Genomic DNA, 20149 nt, shown 5'->3' on the forward strand with positions numbered 1-20149 from the left:
CGCACACGTACAAACAAACTCTTGTCTGCACAGGCGCGCACACCCACACACACACACACGCTGCGCGCGCGCGCACACACACACACACACACACACCACAAGTTTTCTTGCAAAGCAAAGTTAAGCCGCTTTAACCATTTAAGCCAATTTCATAGTGTCTTCCCTGTACGCCAGGTTAACCACTCAAGGAGGAAACCCCAAAAAAAAAAAAAAAAAAAGAAATACCCAGAATTTTTTTTTTTTTTTTTTTCACAAAAGACTTGGAAATAGGCCGCTCCGGATTTTCTGTTCCTCCTGGCTGCCTTCCGAGTCTGCCAAGAGTTACAGGCGAGATCCCGCCGAGCGAGTGGCATGCGGGCCGCCTCTGCATTGTCACGGCACTTCAGAAGGTAGAGGAGCGATGGAACCCAAAGATATGAGCGTCCTGATAACCAAGACGACTCTGATCTGCTGCCCCAGAGCGACAGGGAGCGAGCGAGAGAGAGAGGGCGGGGAGAATCAAACCGTCGCCGGGGACTCGGCTAATCCCGGGCCCCTATTTCACCATCCAACGACCGACCGAGATGAACTCCCAGCTTGGCGCAGGGTTGGATGAGCGCTGGGTGGGCCGAATCCTTCTCAGCTTTATGGAACGTAGTAGTGCACATTGGGCTCCCGGATCGCTCTCCTTAGTTAAAAAAAACAGCACTTCTTTTTCTTTCATTAAATTCCCTAAATGAGCGGGGCAGGGCGGCGGCTTGGCTGCGCCTAGAACCTGTCGTCTCTGAGCTGTGTGGGAGACTTGAAGGGCTTGAGCCCCAGAGTCCTGCGGGGCCTCGCCTTCTCTTTGGTGCCCTCCAGCGGCAGGCTGCAGGCTGCCCAGCCCAGGTCGATGAGGGGGGAGTCGGCCGGGTTGAGGGGCGCCACGCGGAAGCTGGGCAGCGTGGGCGAGCCGTTGGCGGAGCACGGCGCCGAGCGGGACGCGGGGAAGGGCGCCGAGAAGGGGTCGTGGGGCGAGCCGGCGTCCGGGGCCCAGGCGGGGCTGGCCCGAATGGCGAAGGGGTCGCAGTCCGGGGAAGGGAAGGGGTCGCAGCTGGCGAAGGGGTTGGTCGGCGAGGGCTGCAACCCGCGCTGGGGGTGGGCGGCCGGGCGCTGGGGGCCGCGCCCGCCGCCCGCCGAGATGAAGCTCCAGGGGTCGATGCGGGGCCGGACGGCCGAGGGGCGGGGCCGGGGAATGACGTTGACCTCCAGCTCCAGGCGGCGGGATTTTGGGCTCCAGAGGGAAGGGTTGGGCTGGAGGGAGAAGGGGGCTGCGGGCTTGTCCTCGGCATCCAAAGTGTCCTGGCACAACGGGAGGTCCAGAACTGGCACAAAAAGAAGACGGAACAATCAGACTTTAGGAAGAGTACTGGACCCTGAACATGTGTGAGTGTTTAAAAGGCATCCGTGCAACAAAAGTTCATTTAGACGGGTACTGTAGGTGAGGGTCACGATTCGATATTGATTCAATTCGCTCCAATATTGATGTCGTCATTCTGTATATTGGATATCATATATTCTATTTTGACACTTAATACGTCATGAGAATTGCTACCAACAATCGTGTTTCACTGAACAGATTGAGTCGAATACAGAAATCAAACAATTCCATTCACTATGCATGGGTGCCTTACTAAGTATTAAAGTAAAAAAATCCTAATCAATTCAGAAATTGAAACATGAATGGAACAGAATACAACATACAATGGAATCCAAACGGTGAATTCTGTATATATTTTTTAAATTAAAAGTATTGATTTTTTTTTTTTTTTTTTTAAACCCAGCTCTTCTTCACTACTGTCTTGCTAGATTGCCTTGTGCTCTTCTAAAGAATATTACCAGTATATAAGTATATTACCAGTTCTTAGTTTGCTCGGTATGTCCAACACACGTAAAGTAAAGCGAGTGATCGGTGCAAGAACAATTTTCAAATAACGACTGAACATTTAAAAATATCCCTGCTTGTCTATGTTTTGTTACACTGCCGGAATGTTTGATTTGTGTGCTTTCACCTGAGACGCACACGCACATGCACACACACACACACACACACACACACACACACACACACACACACACACACACACACACGTCATTTGTTGTTCTAATCAATTTGACTCATTCAGGAATGAAGCTGCCTTTGAAAGGCAGCAGAACTATAGACAATAAACACGGTTATATATCCCCAACAGCTAGAGAACAAACATCTTAAACAAAACAGGACGCCCGTGCTGATTTTGAATTTCACGCAATTAGGCATAACAAGCGAAGGCGTCACTAGCTGACAGCACGACCGAAACAGCGACACGCGGCAACTGTAAACAAGCGCCGGAATAGCGACTCCAGACCTGGCACGAAATTAGCTCCGTCGCTGGCGCTTTGAAAACATCGACATCGGTGGGGGCTCCGCCGTGGGGGGAGGGGGCTGAACCACTCGGCCAATGAGCGAGAGCGATCGGGAGTCAGGTGAGGCCACGGGGGGGGGAGGCTGAAGCCTAAGTCGAGGTTCCCTCTCTCTCTCTCTCTCTCTCTCTCTCTTCTTTTGAGAGCCCACAGTAACCCCCGCCGGCGTCCTCGCGGCAAAGCTTGTGTTCGCGTCTGGGGTCGGAGTCATTACACTCGGTAAACATATGTAATAAGATGTTCAGCTTAGAACGGCGCCAGGATTGTTTTGTGGACTCGCCGTGCCTCTCGTGTAATGAGCGCATGCGGTTTGTCAAGATCGCGCTTGTTTAGCAACGGAGCGTCTGGTTAGCACCTGGGGCATGACCGTTAGTGCCGTAAGTGGAGAATGCGAGGCTTTGTGAGTCGAATGGACCCAATATAGAGAATGAAATGTTACCAGAGGGCATTCTCAAAGCCCTCTTAAACCCGCCTGCTCTTTAAAAAAAATAAAAAATAAAAAATAAAAAAATAAAAAACACAGACGCACACACTCAAACAAATGAACCCAATACCCTTTCCACCGTAATTCTAAACGGTGTGACTCTAAACTGTGTTATTGGCTTGTTTAATAGGCATGGCAGAAAAGCATATTATGAAGTGGGCCTTGAGTGCTCGTTTTCACACACACAAGCATGCAAGCATCTGCGTGTGCGCGCGTAAGTGTGTGTGTGTGTGTGTGTGTGTGTGTGTGTGTGTGTGTGTGTGTGTGTGTGTGTGTGTGTGTGTGTGTCACGCGCCAGGAGATCAGCCTATGCAGATAAAGGTTGGTGGCGTCGGCAGGGTGCCGCGAGTTGAATCCGCGCAAATTTGTAAACGTTGCCCCGGAAGCCCCAGAAACGTTCCTCAGCCCACTCGCGGATGTAATTTCGAAAGAATCAAAAGAATCAAGTTCGATCCCTCTGTGGTGTGATGGGCATTTATTGCGGGGCGCAGACGGCCACTCCTAGAAATTGTTAAATGGCGGGTCGCGGCGGTTCCTTTGATACTACGACGTGAGCGCTCGCCGCCAACGTCCCACCTCTGATCTCAAAATAAGCGGCGAACGCGAGGCAATTTGGACCCGAATTCTTTGCGCAGCCACGGAGACTGCTGATGTCATAAGAGTGCTTAACGTCAATGCCGAGGTCGTCCCTAACATCCTGCGACATATCACCAGTGTACGTCTTCTCTCTGCAGGCTTTGCTGCCTGGTGTATTCCTCATCTTCGCATCAAAAAGGGAAAATATTCTGATGTGCGGTAGCCAAAAAAAAAAAAAAAAAAAAAAAAAAAAAAAAAGAACGGCCTCTAATGAGCCCGACAGAACAAGAGCTGAAGTAGGGAGGACCAGCTGTTGCCTACGCCGCGCAAAAAGGGTGAGGATGGAAGCTTTGAAGTCCAAAACAAAGAACTTTCCCCGCGAGCCGAGGCCTCCCCCGCCATCTAAAACGGTGTTGCGAAATCAAATGAAGCTGTGCGGATCCGCGCTGGTTCTGGGGCGCCGTGCCGCATTGTGTCACCGCGAAGCGTGAATGTTATACGTTGTCCCGCGACACTTTTGACAGTCGTCCCAGGGCAAAATGGACTTTGGTGGCCCGGCACCAAGCTGGCAGGTGTAGGAAGTAGAGGGTTCTGTCATTTCTAGAGTAAAGAGGTAAACTATCCAACTGTCTCGCAATCAAGACTTTACAAACTGGCGCTAATGACAAAACTTTTGCAAAAAAAAACATTGCTTGTGGTCAAAAGCGCTCCACCATAATTGCTCGCTCTAAACTGTTTGCTTTACATCAAAGCTAAGCTAATTTCTTTATGTTCAAGTGATCAAGTATTTTTAGGCACGAGGCGTGAAATGGTGATGGGCTGACTAACCGAGCTGTGAAGAGTGCAATCCGTGGCTGGACCGCCGCCTCCTGTCCGCGCCGTGGTCCCAGGCCTCGCAGCCCGGATCCCTGTTGGTGGGCTGGGGAATGGACGCCGCCTCCCCGGGACTGGCCCGGCCGCGACGCTGCGGAGTCCTGGGAGTCAGGGGACTGAGCGGCGTCTGCGGGGTCCTGTCCCTGCTCCTCTCCCGGGGGAGAGGTGGCGGCGGCGTCAGGGGCATGGGCGGGACCGAGGGAGAGGCCGTTCGGAGGGCTAAGTCCAACAGCTCTCTGGGGATGGCCTCGGAGGCGGAGAAGGTGATGAGGTCGTCCACCACCGGGGGATCGGATGGCGGGGGTCTGGCCGGGGGGATATCCGGCGCCCAGGAGGCGCGGAAGGGTTCCGCCGGGGGCGTGGGGTGGTTAGTCCGTGGGGGCACCCTGGGGGGCACGTCCAGGCAGCGCCCCAGGGCGACGGAGGCCAGGAGGGAGCCCCCGCCCAGAAAGGCCTGGTGGGTGTTCTTGAACAGGCCACCCAGGAAACCCCTCTCTGGTCTGGGGGAGCCGGCTGGGGAGGAGCCCCCTTCCTCACTGCCTGAGTCTCCCTGAGGTAGAGGCAGACGAAGGCTTTCTTTCACTGAGGAGCCTGCGTGCAGAGGAGGAACAATATATATATTAAGCGCTGGAGATTAAATTCCAAAAGCCAAGTGTACGGAATTTTTTTTTTTTTTTTCATAACCAGGACTCAGAGATCCAGGATTTGCATGGTTCCAAATGGTTTTTGAACCTATTGGCACATGGTACTTTCATGCAACTTGTATTGTGTCATTTTTCCAAAAAAAAAAAAAAAAAAAAAAAAAAAGATATATATAATTTTCTTTGCTACCGTTTTGAGCAGGGGTAGGCGGGGGGGTCGGAGTGGAAGGCCTGTACTCCTCAAAGTCGTCCCTAGTGTCCCCGTTCTCGTTGCTGTCCACCCCCAGGAGCTTGGCTCTCATTGACAGACTGAAAGCGTCAACGGGGGGGGGGGTAAAATACAATTCTGAGATATATATCTTAAAGAAACTTTCCGCTCCTTCAGAATGGTGGAGTCATCAGTCTCCTACCTGCTCTCCTGGGGGCTGAGGCGCAGAACTTTGGGGCTCTTTGGGCTCTTGGGGCTCTGGGGCCGCCAGTGGGGGCCCAGCCTCAGGTCTCCATTAGCCTGCTTGAGGGACTGGGCTTCTAGGGGCCACGCTGGGCTCAGTCCAAACGCCCTGTTGTTGTCACTGGGACTAACTAGAGAGAGAGAGAGCGAGAGAGAGAAATGAAGAAAGAGTTAATTAGTCAGAGTGAACACACCATCAACAGACAGCTCTTCCCGTGCCATTGTTGCCGCTCAGATTTGGAAAACCATGCCACGAGTATTGTCCAGTATTATCCTTTTAATCAGTTCTTAAAAGTTACAATTATTATTTTTATTTTTTTTTTACAAAAAAAGCATGTGCATTATTGTGATAACTGGCACCTTTATTCTCCCTTTTACTCTCATTGGTAAATATTTCAATTTTCTCTTAGCGGTCCAGCCCTGAAGGGGGTGGACACATGATCGCATGATAGCACTGCAGACCTCTGATTGGTCACAGACAAGCGTGTCATTGCGTCACTGGTCACGATCACTTTGTGCATGTGCAAAATCGCGGCGCACAACGACTGCCTGACATTAAATCTGCCATTTGTAGATATTTACTCTGCTCACTAGACTATTTGCTTGGATTTCTACTACAGGAATATAAGACATGAACTCTGACAGACTGTACATATGCAGAAGCACAGAGATAATCACCCTTAAAAATGAGATGGGTGTTGCGTTTGGAACGCAGATAATGTAGTTCACAGTCTTCCGAAATTGTAGTTACTTGTAATATAAACCATACAAAATGACACAGTGATGGGTATTACTATCAATATTTATTATTTTTGAAAATAATTTGGTTAAAGTATTACCAGAAGATAATTGGATTGACAATTGATGCGTATTGAGGACAGCTGACACGCAATAACATTACCTTCAGAATTTATAGACATTGCAGAGATATTAACGTATACAATCTTCCTGAATTGTAGTTAGTTGGAACACTAACCATAAGCAATCACAGTGCAAGGAACATGTATTATTGTGTCTGTGTTATGAAATCACTTTTGTGTGTTTGGGTTCCAGATGCCTCTAAGAAGCCCACATTCCAAGGCAGCAGAGAAGCGGTGGGCAGAAGGTGCTGCTTTACAGCTCAGCCCCTCTCCTCTTAAAGGGGACCGACAAACTTTAATATAAAACAACCCAGTCCGTTTTTTGTGAGCTGCCATTTCAGGAACATCTGGTCAAATGATCTGTTCAGCTTTGCTGCCCCCCCGATAAACGTAATTTCAGTCATATACGTGACTAGAATCAGAGCCGCCCCCCCCATCTGAGTAACTACACGCACGGCTGGAGCGCGACCGGACCCGCTAGCATCCAAGCTAAGAGCTAATCATGGGAATTGCTCTGTTTGCAAAACTGGACAAAACTGAACTAACGCAGCGTTTCTCCAAACAAAATTGTAGACGTATTATTGTAAACCCCTCGGTAACCAGCGGTGCTTCAAGCTCCACACTGCTCTTGACACCGCGGTGAAAGTCAGAACAACCTCTTAAATGAGGCCTTGTAGATCTAATATGACTGAAGACTCAGCAGCTGTATTACTTATTTCTCAAATTTGTTCAGAAACAGATTTTAGTGGACTGATAAGGTGAAATCAGGGAAAGTTTACTGAGTAACTAAGCCCATTGGCTCACAGAACCTGGAACAACCTGTGTTCAAACCCCACCAGCTCAGAACCAGGGGATTGGCTGCTCATTTTCAATTAAAGCTACACACACAGAAAAACAACCTGTTTTCGAACACTTTGGTATAGAGGTATGTTACAATGGCTTGAATGCATAATCTGAGCAGAATTTTCAGCAAAAAACTTCAAGAACATTTTTTTGGGGACCTCAGAGCCCAACAACGATCAGCCACAACATTAAAATCACCACTAATAACGACTAATATTGTCATGCCATGGAACGGGCTTGTTGTTTGAGCACCTCCAAGAGATGCTCCACTTCTCACTGCTCGATCAGACCCTAACCCCGGCCATCCACCATGATGTAGAAGAAAAGATGATTTATCAGACCAGGCCCCATTCTTTATTGGTCCTTCCATTGCTCCATGGTCAATTTCTGACGCTCACGTGTCCATTGTAGGCGCGTACGGTGGTGGACAGGGGTCAGCGTGGACACTCTGACCTGTCTGCAGCTACACAGCCCCATACGCAGCAAGCTGTGATGCACCGTGTGTTCTGACGCCTTTTTACTTTTATTAACTTTTTCAGCAATTTGTGCTACAGTAGCTCTTCTGTGGGATCGGACCAGACGGGCTGGACTTTGTTCCCCACGCTCGTCAATGAGCCAATGGGTGCCCATGACCCTGTCGCCGCTTGCCCTTCTTTGGAGCACTTTTGGTAGGTACTAACCGCTGCACACCGGGAACACACCACAAGACCTGTCGTTTTGGAGATGCTCTGATCCAGTCGTCCAGCCATCACAATTTGGTCCTTGTCAATGTCGCTCAGATCCTTACGCTTGTCCATTTTTCCTGCTTCCAACACATCAACTTCGAGAACTGACTGTTCACTTGCTGCCTGATACATCCGACCCTTTGACAGGTGCCATTGGAATGAGATGAGCAATGTTATTCACTTCCCCTGTCAGTGTTTTTTATGTTGTGGTTCAACTGTGTTTATTGACTTGTATTAAGGAGCATAATAAGTGCCCTTTAAAAAAAAGACGTAAACACTCTCTGAAACCCTCACAAAAAAACAGGGACCGCAAGAAGCTCCGAAGTACCGACTACAAAAACACCTAAAAAATAAGTTGCGACATCGCCGACAAAAATTAATGCAGATGAAGTGCCTTTAAATTTACCCGTTGAGTCTCTACACATCTCTGTGTTAAGAGGCTCAATTCATCAGGGTGACGCACGGTGTGGAGGCTCCAGGAACGAGCGGTGTGCAGCTGTCAGGTGGACGCAACAGTCCTTAAGAGCAAGACCCAGAATGTTTTGACATGGACAGTAAGTGACCTAGATTATGCTTTGATAAAAGGCACTTTATCAGGACACAAAATCGTCTGGTAGAATAAAAGACAATGTTTGAGGAAGAGATTATATTGCATTACCAGAATTGCCAAAGACACACATAAACGTTGCGCAAGACAACATTTGAATTAACGTATGTTGACATGTTTACTGGCTGTATTGGTGTTGAGCACTATGACTCTGCATTACAGAATATAGCCATGCACAATTGGAGAGGCAATTCAGAGATGACTGCTAAATGACGATGCATGCTTATTAACAATTTCTGGTAATGGTTGCATCTCATCTACAGCATAGCAGATAGGCCTTGCACATCATTACCTCAGGCACGCCACACCCACTGGCCAGCGTATCGCTGCCTGCAGCTATATTTATGATAACTACTATGAGCCAGATATTCCTAAGAAGGGGCTCTCCCACCCAAAAGAACATCCACTTCCCCCCACACTGACCCCCGACTGACCCAGGAGACCGAATTGCCCCGGAACGACTGCAGCGACTTGCCTCCCAGACGGGGGGCTGTCGTGCCTAATTTTAAGTTCCAATTTTCTTTCTTGGTGAGATTTGCTCAGTGCAGGTTTAGCTCCCCCGTCTGTTAAGATTACCTCCGGAGGCTAAACCAGCTTGCGGCTCTTTCTCTTCGATACAGCGAGGGGAAGGGGGAAGATGGCAAGTCGGTGGTGGTGGTGGGGGGGGTGCAAAGTAGGTGGAGGTGCTAGTTGGCCAATACACATGACAGACACGCTTTGGCACTCGGCTTTGCCACCTTTACGGCGGCTGTTCCGACAAGAGGCGCCTTGAATAGAGGAGCTGTTCAGCACCACACCTTGTCACACGCAACTACAAATTGTGCGCGAGCGCGCACACACACACACACACACACACACACACACACACACACACACACACACACACACACACACACACACACACACACACACACACACACACACACACACACACAAAATCATCTTCAAAATCCTGGACCGCTAAAATGATTATGAGAAGAGGTTTTCAGTGTTTCCTTCACATTTTTAATTTCAAAATGTCATCACACTTTTTCAGAATCAAATTTCCTGACTTATCGCCTGATTTTTCAGATGATATTTGACATCTGAGTACAAATAGCGAGAGGTTTATTATGGTAATAAATCGTTTCGAAATCCATCATGTGTGATACATTCTGACTACGCATGCTATTACGTCACCATATAATTGCCTGAAGATTGTAGTGAGGTACCGTACCTCAAACAAATCAATCAACACCAAACCCTGACAAGTTCAACCAGGGATTGTCAAGCCAGCCGCCGGAACACTGGCATTTACCCATTGTGGCCGTTCAGTCCACACTCCTACGCAGAAAGTTAGAGATGTCAAACATCTCTGGCCAAAGAGCAAGTAAACTAACCGGTGCTACCTCTACTCATGTTATTTCCCCTTAACATACAGTACCAGCCACTTGAATGACCGCCCCAGCTGGATACCTCATCATTCCATTTATTTTAGCACGGACCAGCTCATTCTAGGTGCCTGCATCTGTATTGAACAAATATTATATTATTGCCCTGGCCCATATTTTTTAGTCACTTTTATAAATAAGAACCGAAAATGAGTTGAAAAAGGTTCAATGATTCAATTTCCACGCGTCTGTGGAGCCTTGTTTGTTCACCGTTTCCATGGAAACGACGATGGTGACCGCAGCCATAAAAGGTACGGTTTCCTTACGCGGACAAGGCGCTCAGTTTACGTTTCTGACAACTACATCACCGCGTGACTCCCAACGCTCAGACCAGCTTCACGTTTGCTTATTTGTGATGCTGCGTATATATGCAATTCAAAGAGGGGGCCGGGTTTTTTCTATCAAACTCATTTGGTCCGGTCTGGCGGACCACCGCGCGGGGCAGAGCTGCTGTGCAGGCTGTGACGTACAGGCGGCTCTGCGTGGGAGTGTGCGTTCAGACGCACGCCGTACCTCCTCGCCTTGCTTTCCACAACATCCAAGCTCAACCCTGGCCCCCCCGCTCTCTCGCACGGTGGTTAACATTTAGGCTGCGCCGGCTGCCGGCGCCGCACGGCGTGAAAGACACTTGTGTGGGCGATTTCTTTTTTTAGAGATTCAGAATTTTATATTTTAGAAAACATAATCGAGGCAATAGCCTGGAAACAAAAATATTTTTTCCATACCCCCCACCATAATTATTCACCTTATCCACTAAAATCGAATTCCATACTTTTCCATACTGCGTAGGAACCCTGGGATTTTTTTTAAGCGCACTGCTACTGCTAGGGAGGGAGACCTGCTTAGGAAGCAAGCAACGTCCGCAGCTCCTCGCTCAAGCCACCGTCACTCATGATGTGCGACGGGCAGTTTTCTTTAATATTTAAAATGTAGGCAAATCCCGGCACGGGTCCAGTACCGTTTGTCATTACGTCCTCAACGCTGCAATGAACTAAATCGGCCCAAAACGGATAAATAGCCCTTCTCGGCGCTTTGACACAAACAATATATCAGTGTTCATTCTGGCATAACAACACGAAATTCAAGGACTTAAGTACTTTAAAAAAAAAACAAAAAAAAACACAATTTTTTCCTTTTCAAGATCATGACACAAAAACAAATATAATACATTTTCTCAAATATAATATAATCTTATTATTAACCTCATTATTTATATTATATGCATCTATATATATATATATATATTTACTCTCACTCTCACTGTCCTCCACGATAAGAGTGTCCACCTCCAACCATGCCGGATTGAACTCACATTTTGCTGACATCATGTTGTGAAAGCGTTTTTGAAAGTGTTTTATTCCGTTACGACTTGAATTACAAAACCGGCGGGAATATCCCAGGTTTTCAATTATCACCTTTTTTATTTTTTTTTCCCACCAAGGGCTTTTCAAGCACTTTGACACAAAAAGTGATTATTTTCAAGGCATTCTCCCGCTCACATTACTGAGGACAGAATCCAAGCACTTCAAGCACCTCAAGGACCCGGTAAGGACCCTGGAAAAATGACCAAAATGCTTCAAGAAGGAATACTTTTCAGCTCGACCGCGCCAGAGTTTGTTGAGTGTCGCTGAACCGCACCGAATGCATTTTGATGACAGGAACACTCGGAGCTCGGTTAACTGCCATTATGGCGAGTCATTAGCACTGCGAGTGAACGCAGCCCTCCGCTTAATGAATAAATGAGGCCGGCAGATGTTTCGGCTTAACCAACTGCTTTTACAGATAAATCTCTTACCGCGGTTTGAGCTTTTATGTCAACCCCGAGCAGTAATTGTTGTAGGATGAACCAAAACAAGCCTTTTTTTTTTTTTTTTTGTTAATTTTTTTTTTTTTTTACTGCCTGTTAACACACCACAAATTTCCTCCCGGTTTAATAAAAAAAAAAAAAAAAAGAAACCGCGTGATGAGGGGAGCGGTTTCTGGGCGTCGGATCCTAAAAGAAAAACTGTACTGTGAGTAAAAATCACTGCATATCCCTCCCCATCCCAACCTCATTGAGCAACACATTTCTGGCTTTATTCTTTATTCAGTATTCTGCGCAGTAGCCGCTGTATGCACGTCACTATATGTGCAGTGGCATTTGTTGGGGGCGGGCGACACGGAAAATAAAGCACAGCTCAATGGCTCCCCCTGCTGAAACACATGGGGAACGGCAGTGGGCAGAGGGAGTGGAACGGCAACACTGAGAGGAAGTCAGATCGTATTTGGACTGGAATAGTGTATTGTTGAGTGAGTGTGTGTGTGTGTGTGTGTGTGTGTGTGTGTGTGTGTGTGTGTGTGTGTGTGTGTGTGTGTGTGTGTGTGTGTGTGTGCGTGCGTGCGAGAGGGAGAGAAAGAGGGAGAGCGGCAAAGAGGTGGGGGGGAGGGGGGGGCAGTGGGGAACCAAGGGGGAGAAAAAAGGAAGAGTGGGCGGATGAAACGCACATGAAAAGAAAGAATTTGGGAACTGCAGCATTGTGAAGCTGAAACAGTGGATAAGAAGAAACTATGCGTGCGTGCGTGCGTGCGTGGGTGCGGATATCTGGATTCACTCTGTCATTACAAAATGAAATTCAAATACTTTTCTAAGTACTACTTATCATTTCCAACAACTTCATCCAAAACAAATATACACTTGCATTTCTGAGGAACAGACAGACAAACAAAACAAGACAAACAAACACCAAAAAAAAAACTGGGCTGGACGGAAGATAATGGTTTGGGGAGCGGCATGGATCATCCTCTGAAAGATGGATGGACGGACAGCCAGGCAGATAGATAGATAGATAGATAGATAGATAGATAGATAGATAGATAGATAGATAGATAGATAGATAGATAGATAGATAGATAGATAGATAGATAGATAGATAGATAGATAGATAGATAGATAGATAGAGCGAGAGACTACGTTTGTGCGTGTACACATAAAGCATAAATTGTTTAATCTTACGTTGGATTGCTCGGAAGCGCGGGCCAAAGGAGGGCGAGGAGCCCGATCCCAGATCCGGAGAGTTCCGCCTCTTTTCCAGGCCTGGAGACGCCTGTACTGTAATCTTATGGATGAAATCTGGAAAACACACACACACACACACACACACACACACACACACACACACACATGAGACAGATGCAAGGCTAGACCGCCCAGATGGCAGAGGGCTCAGAATATCTGAATATAGATGGAATAACACACCCCTGAGCTGTGAAGCGGACGCTCATCTGTGTGGTTGTGTGTGTGTTAGATTTCCCTTGTTGAAACAGGCGAGGGGGCCACAGTAGCGAGCTCAGTTTGCTCTGACGCTACGCACCAAATCCTTTTATATTAGTTATTTACATATATTCCACACATGACATATTTTATTTTATAGCGGCGATATATTGTCACAAAATCAAGACAATGTTGGTAAAGAAATTTAATTTTCAATGTGATCTTTATTCATTCAAATATAATATAATCTTATTCTCATCGTCTATTATTTATATTAGTATATCTATTATGTATAAATACACAGTATATTCATATTTTATTTATCTCAGTCATCTAATATTATAAGTGTCGTTTTCCAACCATGTTTATTTTTTAATTGTTTCGGTTTTTCATAAAAGTGATTCCGGAATGTTCGTGGGCATCATAGGCAGGGTGTTTCCGAACTGAGTTTTTCAAAAAAATATTCCCTCCAAGGGCCAAGGATCCCCGGCAGGTGACCGGCAGAAATGACAAAAAAACGGGAGTTTCGAAAGGAATAATGGGAGGAAAGGGAGGAGAGGAGGTGCACGCAGATCGAGCCAAGAAGGCGACGGGGAGGGGGTGAAAGAAGAGAAACGCAGCAAAAGTGAGAAACGGATGGGGAAATACGGGGGGAAAGAGGTTAAAAGATAGCGATAGAGAAAGAGAGAGAGAGAGAGAGAGAGAGAGAGAGCTGCCAAGCGGCAGCTTGTCTACGGACAGGAAGTTCTGAGGCGTGTTTGGCTCCCTCTCATCAAACACCCCCCCGCCCCGCCACATCACCGTCCTGCTGCTGCTGCTGGGAAAAAGGCTTGACCACAGGGCGTACACACTCACACTGCATAAAAGGCCTACCAACACAACACACAGAAATGTCTGCACACAACATGTAATGCACACGCACACACACACAGTGTATTCACGCATGCTTGCACGGCTCAAAATCACGCTCCCACCAGAACGCACACACACACACACACACACACACACACACACACACACACACACACACACACACACACACACACACACACACACACACACACACACACACACACACACACACACACACACACACACACGACTCACAGTTTGGACGGGAATAGCGGCAGGCTGTGTCCGTAAAGACTGACGTTAGCTATATACGTGAGATACATACCCCGCGCACCGAGTGGATCTCCTGCGCGCCGCGGGGCCGACTATTTTGACATTTGTAGGCCCACATTAGGATTTCGGCCTACAAATGTCATTTTGAAATCTCGTCTCCAAATCAATCTCATTTGACAACCGTGTAGCTGGAGCGCGGCGGAGGTAAGAGCTCTCACAGGAACGGTTCAATGACTACAAGAGCAATTAATCTTACCCGACTGAAAAAAAAAAAAAATCTCCAACTGCTTTTTAAAAACTACTTCCCACTAAAACGACTTTGAGACGAACAAATAAAGCTCCCAATTTGAGGCCGGTTTCGGTTTCAAACGACCGTTCTCGCAGCAAATTGCATTCTGGGATATGTTTCCCGCCGCTAAACCGTATGCCAGGAACCCATTTCAGCAAATACAATTAGTCGTCGTAGCCCAATCACTGCTAAGTGTAGCTTCCAAGCCAAATGACGCCTCGAACCCGTCCCACGTGTTTGAGGTGGGGAGGAGTGGTTTCCTGCACTTCGGAGAAGGCCAAGGCGGCCCGCGTGAAGAAAAGACAACCGCCCCCGATCGTCACCCCAAAAACACCCACCTTGAGGCATGCTGATCTTCTCGCCGTTCTTCCCCTTCAGCTTGTGCTTCTTGAAGGTGCCCTTCCGCTTCTTGACGTTGGGCTTCTCCTGGTTCTGGTTCATGTGCAGGATGAGGAGGCTGAGCTCGCGCTCGAAGACGTCCTGCTCCCACTGGGCCAGCTGCTGCTCGCGCTGACGCAGGAACTCCTCGTGGGACTTCTGCTCCAGCGCCGCCCGCTTCAGCTCCTCCTCCCGGCACCTCAGCTCCTGCGGAACGGGACGGGGCAGATGTTCACCGGCGCCGAGAGGCGTTTGCGGCCGGACGGACAGATGCGGGGACGGAGGGATAAAGATACCTTCTCCTTGGCCCGCAGCTCGTCGAACATGTCCTGGATCTCCAGCTTCCAGTTGTCCTGCAGGGAGTGGAAGGAGTCCTGGGGCATGTCGTCCCGAACCTGCTGCTCCAGGGCCATCAGCTGGGACAGGATGGAGCCGAAGTGGGGTCTGCGGTGGGGGTCCTGGTCCCAGCACTCTGGAATTGCGCGCGCGCGCACGCGCACACACACACACACACACACACACACACACACACACACACACACACACACACTTTGTTGCAGCACGGGGCCGATAATGTAGCACTAATTCATTCTGCAGAACACATTCCTGGCTGGCACAGATAGCGGACAGACAACAAAAGAAAGTAATGGGCTGGACGGAAGGAAAATAGAAAATTCAGCAGCTGTGTCCAAAATTTTTCATTATTTTTTTTTAATAAAGACAAATTGATCCGGCGGAACATAAAACGCAAGCGGACACATTAGGCTACACGTGTGATCGCATGGCCACCGTTGATAATGACAATAACGGGGGAGGGACGCGGAAGGCTATGAAGATATATCTGTCGCACTTGTTGCCTAATCACAAAGAAAAGACACAACATTAATGAGCCTCACAACGAGGTGCTTCTCCCCCGACGCCGCTCACAGACACCACAAACACTTCATCAAACCAACTCAATTAACAATTAATCTTCTCGTCGGGAGCGCCCCACCGCCTCATCCATCAGCACATATGCTCCGTAAATAAGACTGCGAATGCACGGACACATTTTACTCGTTCAACGGAAGCTGTGCGCGGCTGGAAAAACAGGTTTGCGCAACAACAATGGCAGACTATCACTTCCCCCTGCGACGGAGTCGTTTATAGACGCGGCCGACCGCCTCGATCTCGCCCCGGGTTTTGGGGAAATGGGAAAAAAATAAAAATAAAATGCGGGGGGGAGAGCTCTTTCTTTGACCTCGTTCTGGTCTTCTTCGAACAACGCCCGAGTGTTCCGTCAGCCAGTGCGTAGGTGATCAAAACGGGCGGCAGCTGAGGAAAGCACAAAGCGCCCGCAACGTCCACGGGTGTGTGCGTCGGATGTGGCTTTTGAAAAGGGTCGGAGTGGCTCGTACCGCTTATTTGCCGCCGACGTCAATTGTGGAGTCCCATCTCCGAAAGTCGCTTCTCTCTAATATCTGAATTTCTAACATATTTCATACCGGAATATAAACATAAGCCGTCGATGCAGTTAAAACTGAATGAAAGCAAGGTATAGGCCAAGTGAAACCCAGTTGAAGTGGGAAGACCTGCCAAACGCTGAACTGACTCCTTCTGTGTACTGACTCGACCACCCTCTCTCTCTCTCTCTCTCTCTCTCTCTCTCTCGCGCTCGCTCGTCCGTCCTACCTGACATGAGCTGGGCGAAGGGCTCCGGACACGTGGAGGGGATGGGCAGGGTGAGCTTGTTGACGGCCACTCCGTAGGCCACCGCCAGCCCGTCGATGCCCCGGTAGGGGGCCTCGCCCGTCAGCAGCTCCCACAGGAGAACGCCATAGCTGTTGGGGTGGGGGTGGTGGGGTGGAGTCATGAAGAATGCAGCCTACAACACAATGTATGGCAGAATCTGCTGCCGCCGTAGTTTATCGGCCGGAACAAAAGGATGAGATGTTTTTTTCATTCGTTATGAACACAAGCATTTAATCACCAGTGGCTGAGAGACAGAGGGAAAATAGAGAAGAGCGCCTCGGCTCGATAAGTACGTTTCACAAGCCGGTGACGTCGTTATCAGTCCATCCGACTGTGTACAAAGTGAGGCCCTGAAGAAACATTTCGGAGAAATTTAAAAAACAAAATGTGTATATGGTAATGGTACCGTAAGAACTGATATCTCTTTACAGATCGAATTTTTTTTTGTTGTTGTTGGAAACACACACACACACACACACACACACACACACACACACACACACACACACACACACACACACACACACACACACACACACACACACACACACACACACACACACACACACACACACACACACACACACACACACAAACACACACACACACACAAACACACACACACACACAATGGGGGCGATCCTGGGTCCTTTAAAGTACTGTAGAGAAACTTGGAACTCCCAAACTGCCAATTAGCCTTTCGCACGGGGGCTGCGACTGCAGAGTGGACCGCTGGGTTAGATTTTTTTTTTTTCTTGTAGTCCCGAAACAGTTCTTTAATTACAACTTCCACACACCGTTGGCACTTGGCGTCCAGCCCCCAGGGCGGCTCTGCTTGGCAGAGAAGCCTCGCAGACGACCGAGCAGGCGGAGAGAACAGATGACAGAGAATAGCAGAGTGGAAGATTACAGCTTGTTTTTTTTGATAGTGCTTTTAAAAATGGCCACCACCACCCATCACTCGCCCCCGTTTTCTGCTATTGTCCACATTGCGTGGCGACCGCTATGGAAAATGAGACCCTGAAAGGAGCTGTCGTCTGCCGAAGTTGGAACACGAGATAAAGAGTATGTGTATGTGTATGTGTGTGTGTGTGTGTGTGTGTGTGTGTGTGTGTGTGTGTGTGTGTGTGTGTGTGTGTGTGTGTGTGTGTGTGTGTGTGACAGAGAGATAGAAATAGAGAGGTAAAGAGATAGGACTGGGTGCTTGGCCAAGCAAATCGTCTGTACACTGTATATGTGGCGGCGAAAACAAGACATCCACACACACACACACACACACACCGTTCCCAGATGGAGAGCTTGTGGTTGGAAGCGGTGTGTGGCCTGTCTCCCTCTCTCTCTCCCTCCCCCCATCCCTCCCTCTCTCCCTCTCTCTCTCCATGCCAGAGACAATAGGACAGTGTGCAGTCCCACAACAAAGCACAGAGCACCCCTTTGAAGGGGTCAGCCGTCACATGTCCGCTGCCGGCCTCCCGCAATCTCTCTCTCTCTCTCTCTCTCTCTCCCCCCCCCCCCCCCCCTCTCTCTCTCTCTCTCTCTCTCTCTCTCTCTACCTGTCTGTCACTCTGGACTCTTCACTTAAATTCATGCAGCCACGCATTTAGCAGGAGCCCCTCTGGGAATTTTCATTCCATGTCTGACATTTTTTTGGATGGGAAAAACAAAAGCCGACTTCGACCGCCTCTCGCAGGCCGGGAGTCAAAGTGGAAGAACAAGTGGCACCTGTGAAAATATCAAAGTTCGGAGAACCGTCCTTAGTGGGCGACAATGAGAGAGGAAAAGCTTGTGTGAGTGTGTGCCGGTAATTCATCCACAGTTGTCAGTTCAGATATTTTTTCAGTTGAGTACCCCCTTCACTGGACAAAACATTTTTGGGGAAAAAAAAAAAAAAAAAAGAAACACGCGCGTGGTATGTGGTGCTGTTAACATATGCATTCAAAAAAAGGGTTGTATTGAAAATACATTGTATAGCAATACAGGGTACAACAATTCAGATTCTAATCGTTAAATTTACTGGATTTTCCGACAATAAAAAAAAAAAAAAAGGTTGATTGTTCTTTGTCCTGAAGGGCCTTTATCTTTGGTGGTCTCCAACAACTGCGAGTGTACGGGTTGACCCAGTGCCTTGTTTTTTTGCTTGTGTGGTCGTGGGAGTGTCTCCTTAACTACAGCATAAGCGACTTCCTTCAGTGCGGTCTGTTTCTTCATTCTCTGCTCAAGTGAACGGTTTGAATTAGCGCGCACACACACACACACACACACACACACACACACACACACACACACACACACACACACACACACACTTGTTTTTTTTCCTGTGTTTTATTTCCACTCCTGTTCATACATTTTTGTCAATTTGCCTTCTTTCAGTGATTCATGATTTTCACTCATTTCACAGGAGCTAGGGTAGTTGATCCCTCTGCGGTCAATATGGATTGAACACCGATCAGCCACAACATTAAAACCACTGACAGGTGAAGTGAACAACATTGCTCATCTCGTTCCAGTGGCATCTGTCAAGGGGCTGTTCTTGAAGTTGATGTGTTGGAAGCAGGAAAAATGGGCAAGCGTAAGGATCTGAGCTACTTTCACAAGGGCCAAATTGTGAGGGGTAGACAAATGGGTCAGAGCATCTCCAAAACCACAGGTCTGTAGGGGGGGGGGTGTTACCAGTATACAGTGGTTCCCTACCAAAGTGGTACCTACCAAAAATGGTCCAAGGAAGGACAATGCGGCTAAAGGGTCATGGGTGATTGACGCGCGCGGGGAGCCAAGGCTAACCCGTCTGGTACGGTCCCACAGAAGAGCCACCGTAGTAGAAATTGCTCCAGTAATTCATGACTTTCAGAAATTCATGATACGACAAGACAACAATAAATTGTCAAGTCTTTAAGTCGTGCTGCATGGACAGAGAGAAGGTGCCCTATTTCCTGACTGGTCTGACTATTTGACAATTTGGCTGCCATTTTACCCGTGGAGGTCACGGCACACAGGTAGTAAATCTCCACCGGTTTGCTGTAATGTTGTGAACCCTGATGAAAGCAGGTTGCCAAAATGTGTTTTTATTGAATGAATAAAATAATTAGAACGCTGTGTGTTTTACTTTCTGAAACCGTACTTTCCCGGGGGGATTCTCAGCCACCGGACACTGGTTTCCTGTTTCAATCGATGAAGGTTCTGTGGCCGTACCTGGTCACTTTGCGTCCCAGTAGACCACGCCATCTCCAGTGGGACTCCCTCGCAAAAACTTCCTTAAGCTGTGAGAAGACCAGCCTTGGTGGGAGCCATGAAACATGCCCAGTGCCTGACTTAGGTGTATCGGATGACAATGTCAAGTTGTTCCTAAATGTTTGATTTGTAAAAGGGCGCGCAGACTTTACCGTCGTATGCAAACAAGCCACGCTGAAAAGATACAAAAAAAGGGAGGACTATAGCTGTCAGCGACCGAGGTACCAAAAGACG

At 48.2% G+C, this 20149-nt stretch overlaps 1 protein-coding gene across 1 annotated transcript in view; it reads right to left on the minus strand.

Moving 5' to 3' along the window:
- Positions 1-747: 747 nt before the first annotated feature.
- The window catches only part of LOC307247290 (mitogen-activated protein kinase kinase kinase 11), a gene marked incomplete at both ends in the record, with an annotated part of 33422 nt that continues 14020 nt past the window's right edge, over positions 748-20149 (minus strand). Inside the window, 8 exons of the mRNA XM_080023415.1 lie at positions 748-1343; positions 4310-4945; positions 5186-5304; positions 5406-5577; positions 12904-13020; positions 14914-15160; positions 15250-15425; positions 16625-16773. Of these exons, the coding sequence (XP_079879541.1) occupies positions 748-1343; positions 4310-4945; positions 5186-5304; positions 5406-5577; positions 12904-13020; positions 14914-15160; positions 15250-15425; positions 16625-16773 (2212 nt within the window). The remainder of the gene's footprint in view (positions 1344-4309; positions 4946-5185; positions 5305-5405; positions 5578-12903; positions 13021-14913; positions 15161-15249; positions 15426-16624; positions 16774-20149) is intronic.

This window comes from Zeus faber (genome assembly GCF_960531495.2).
Source record: "Zeus faber genome assembly, chromosome: 22".
Taxonomy (NCBI): Eukaryota; Metazoa; Chordata; class Actinopteri; order Zeiformes; family Zeidae; genus Zeus; species Zeus faber.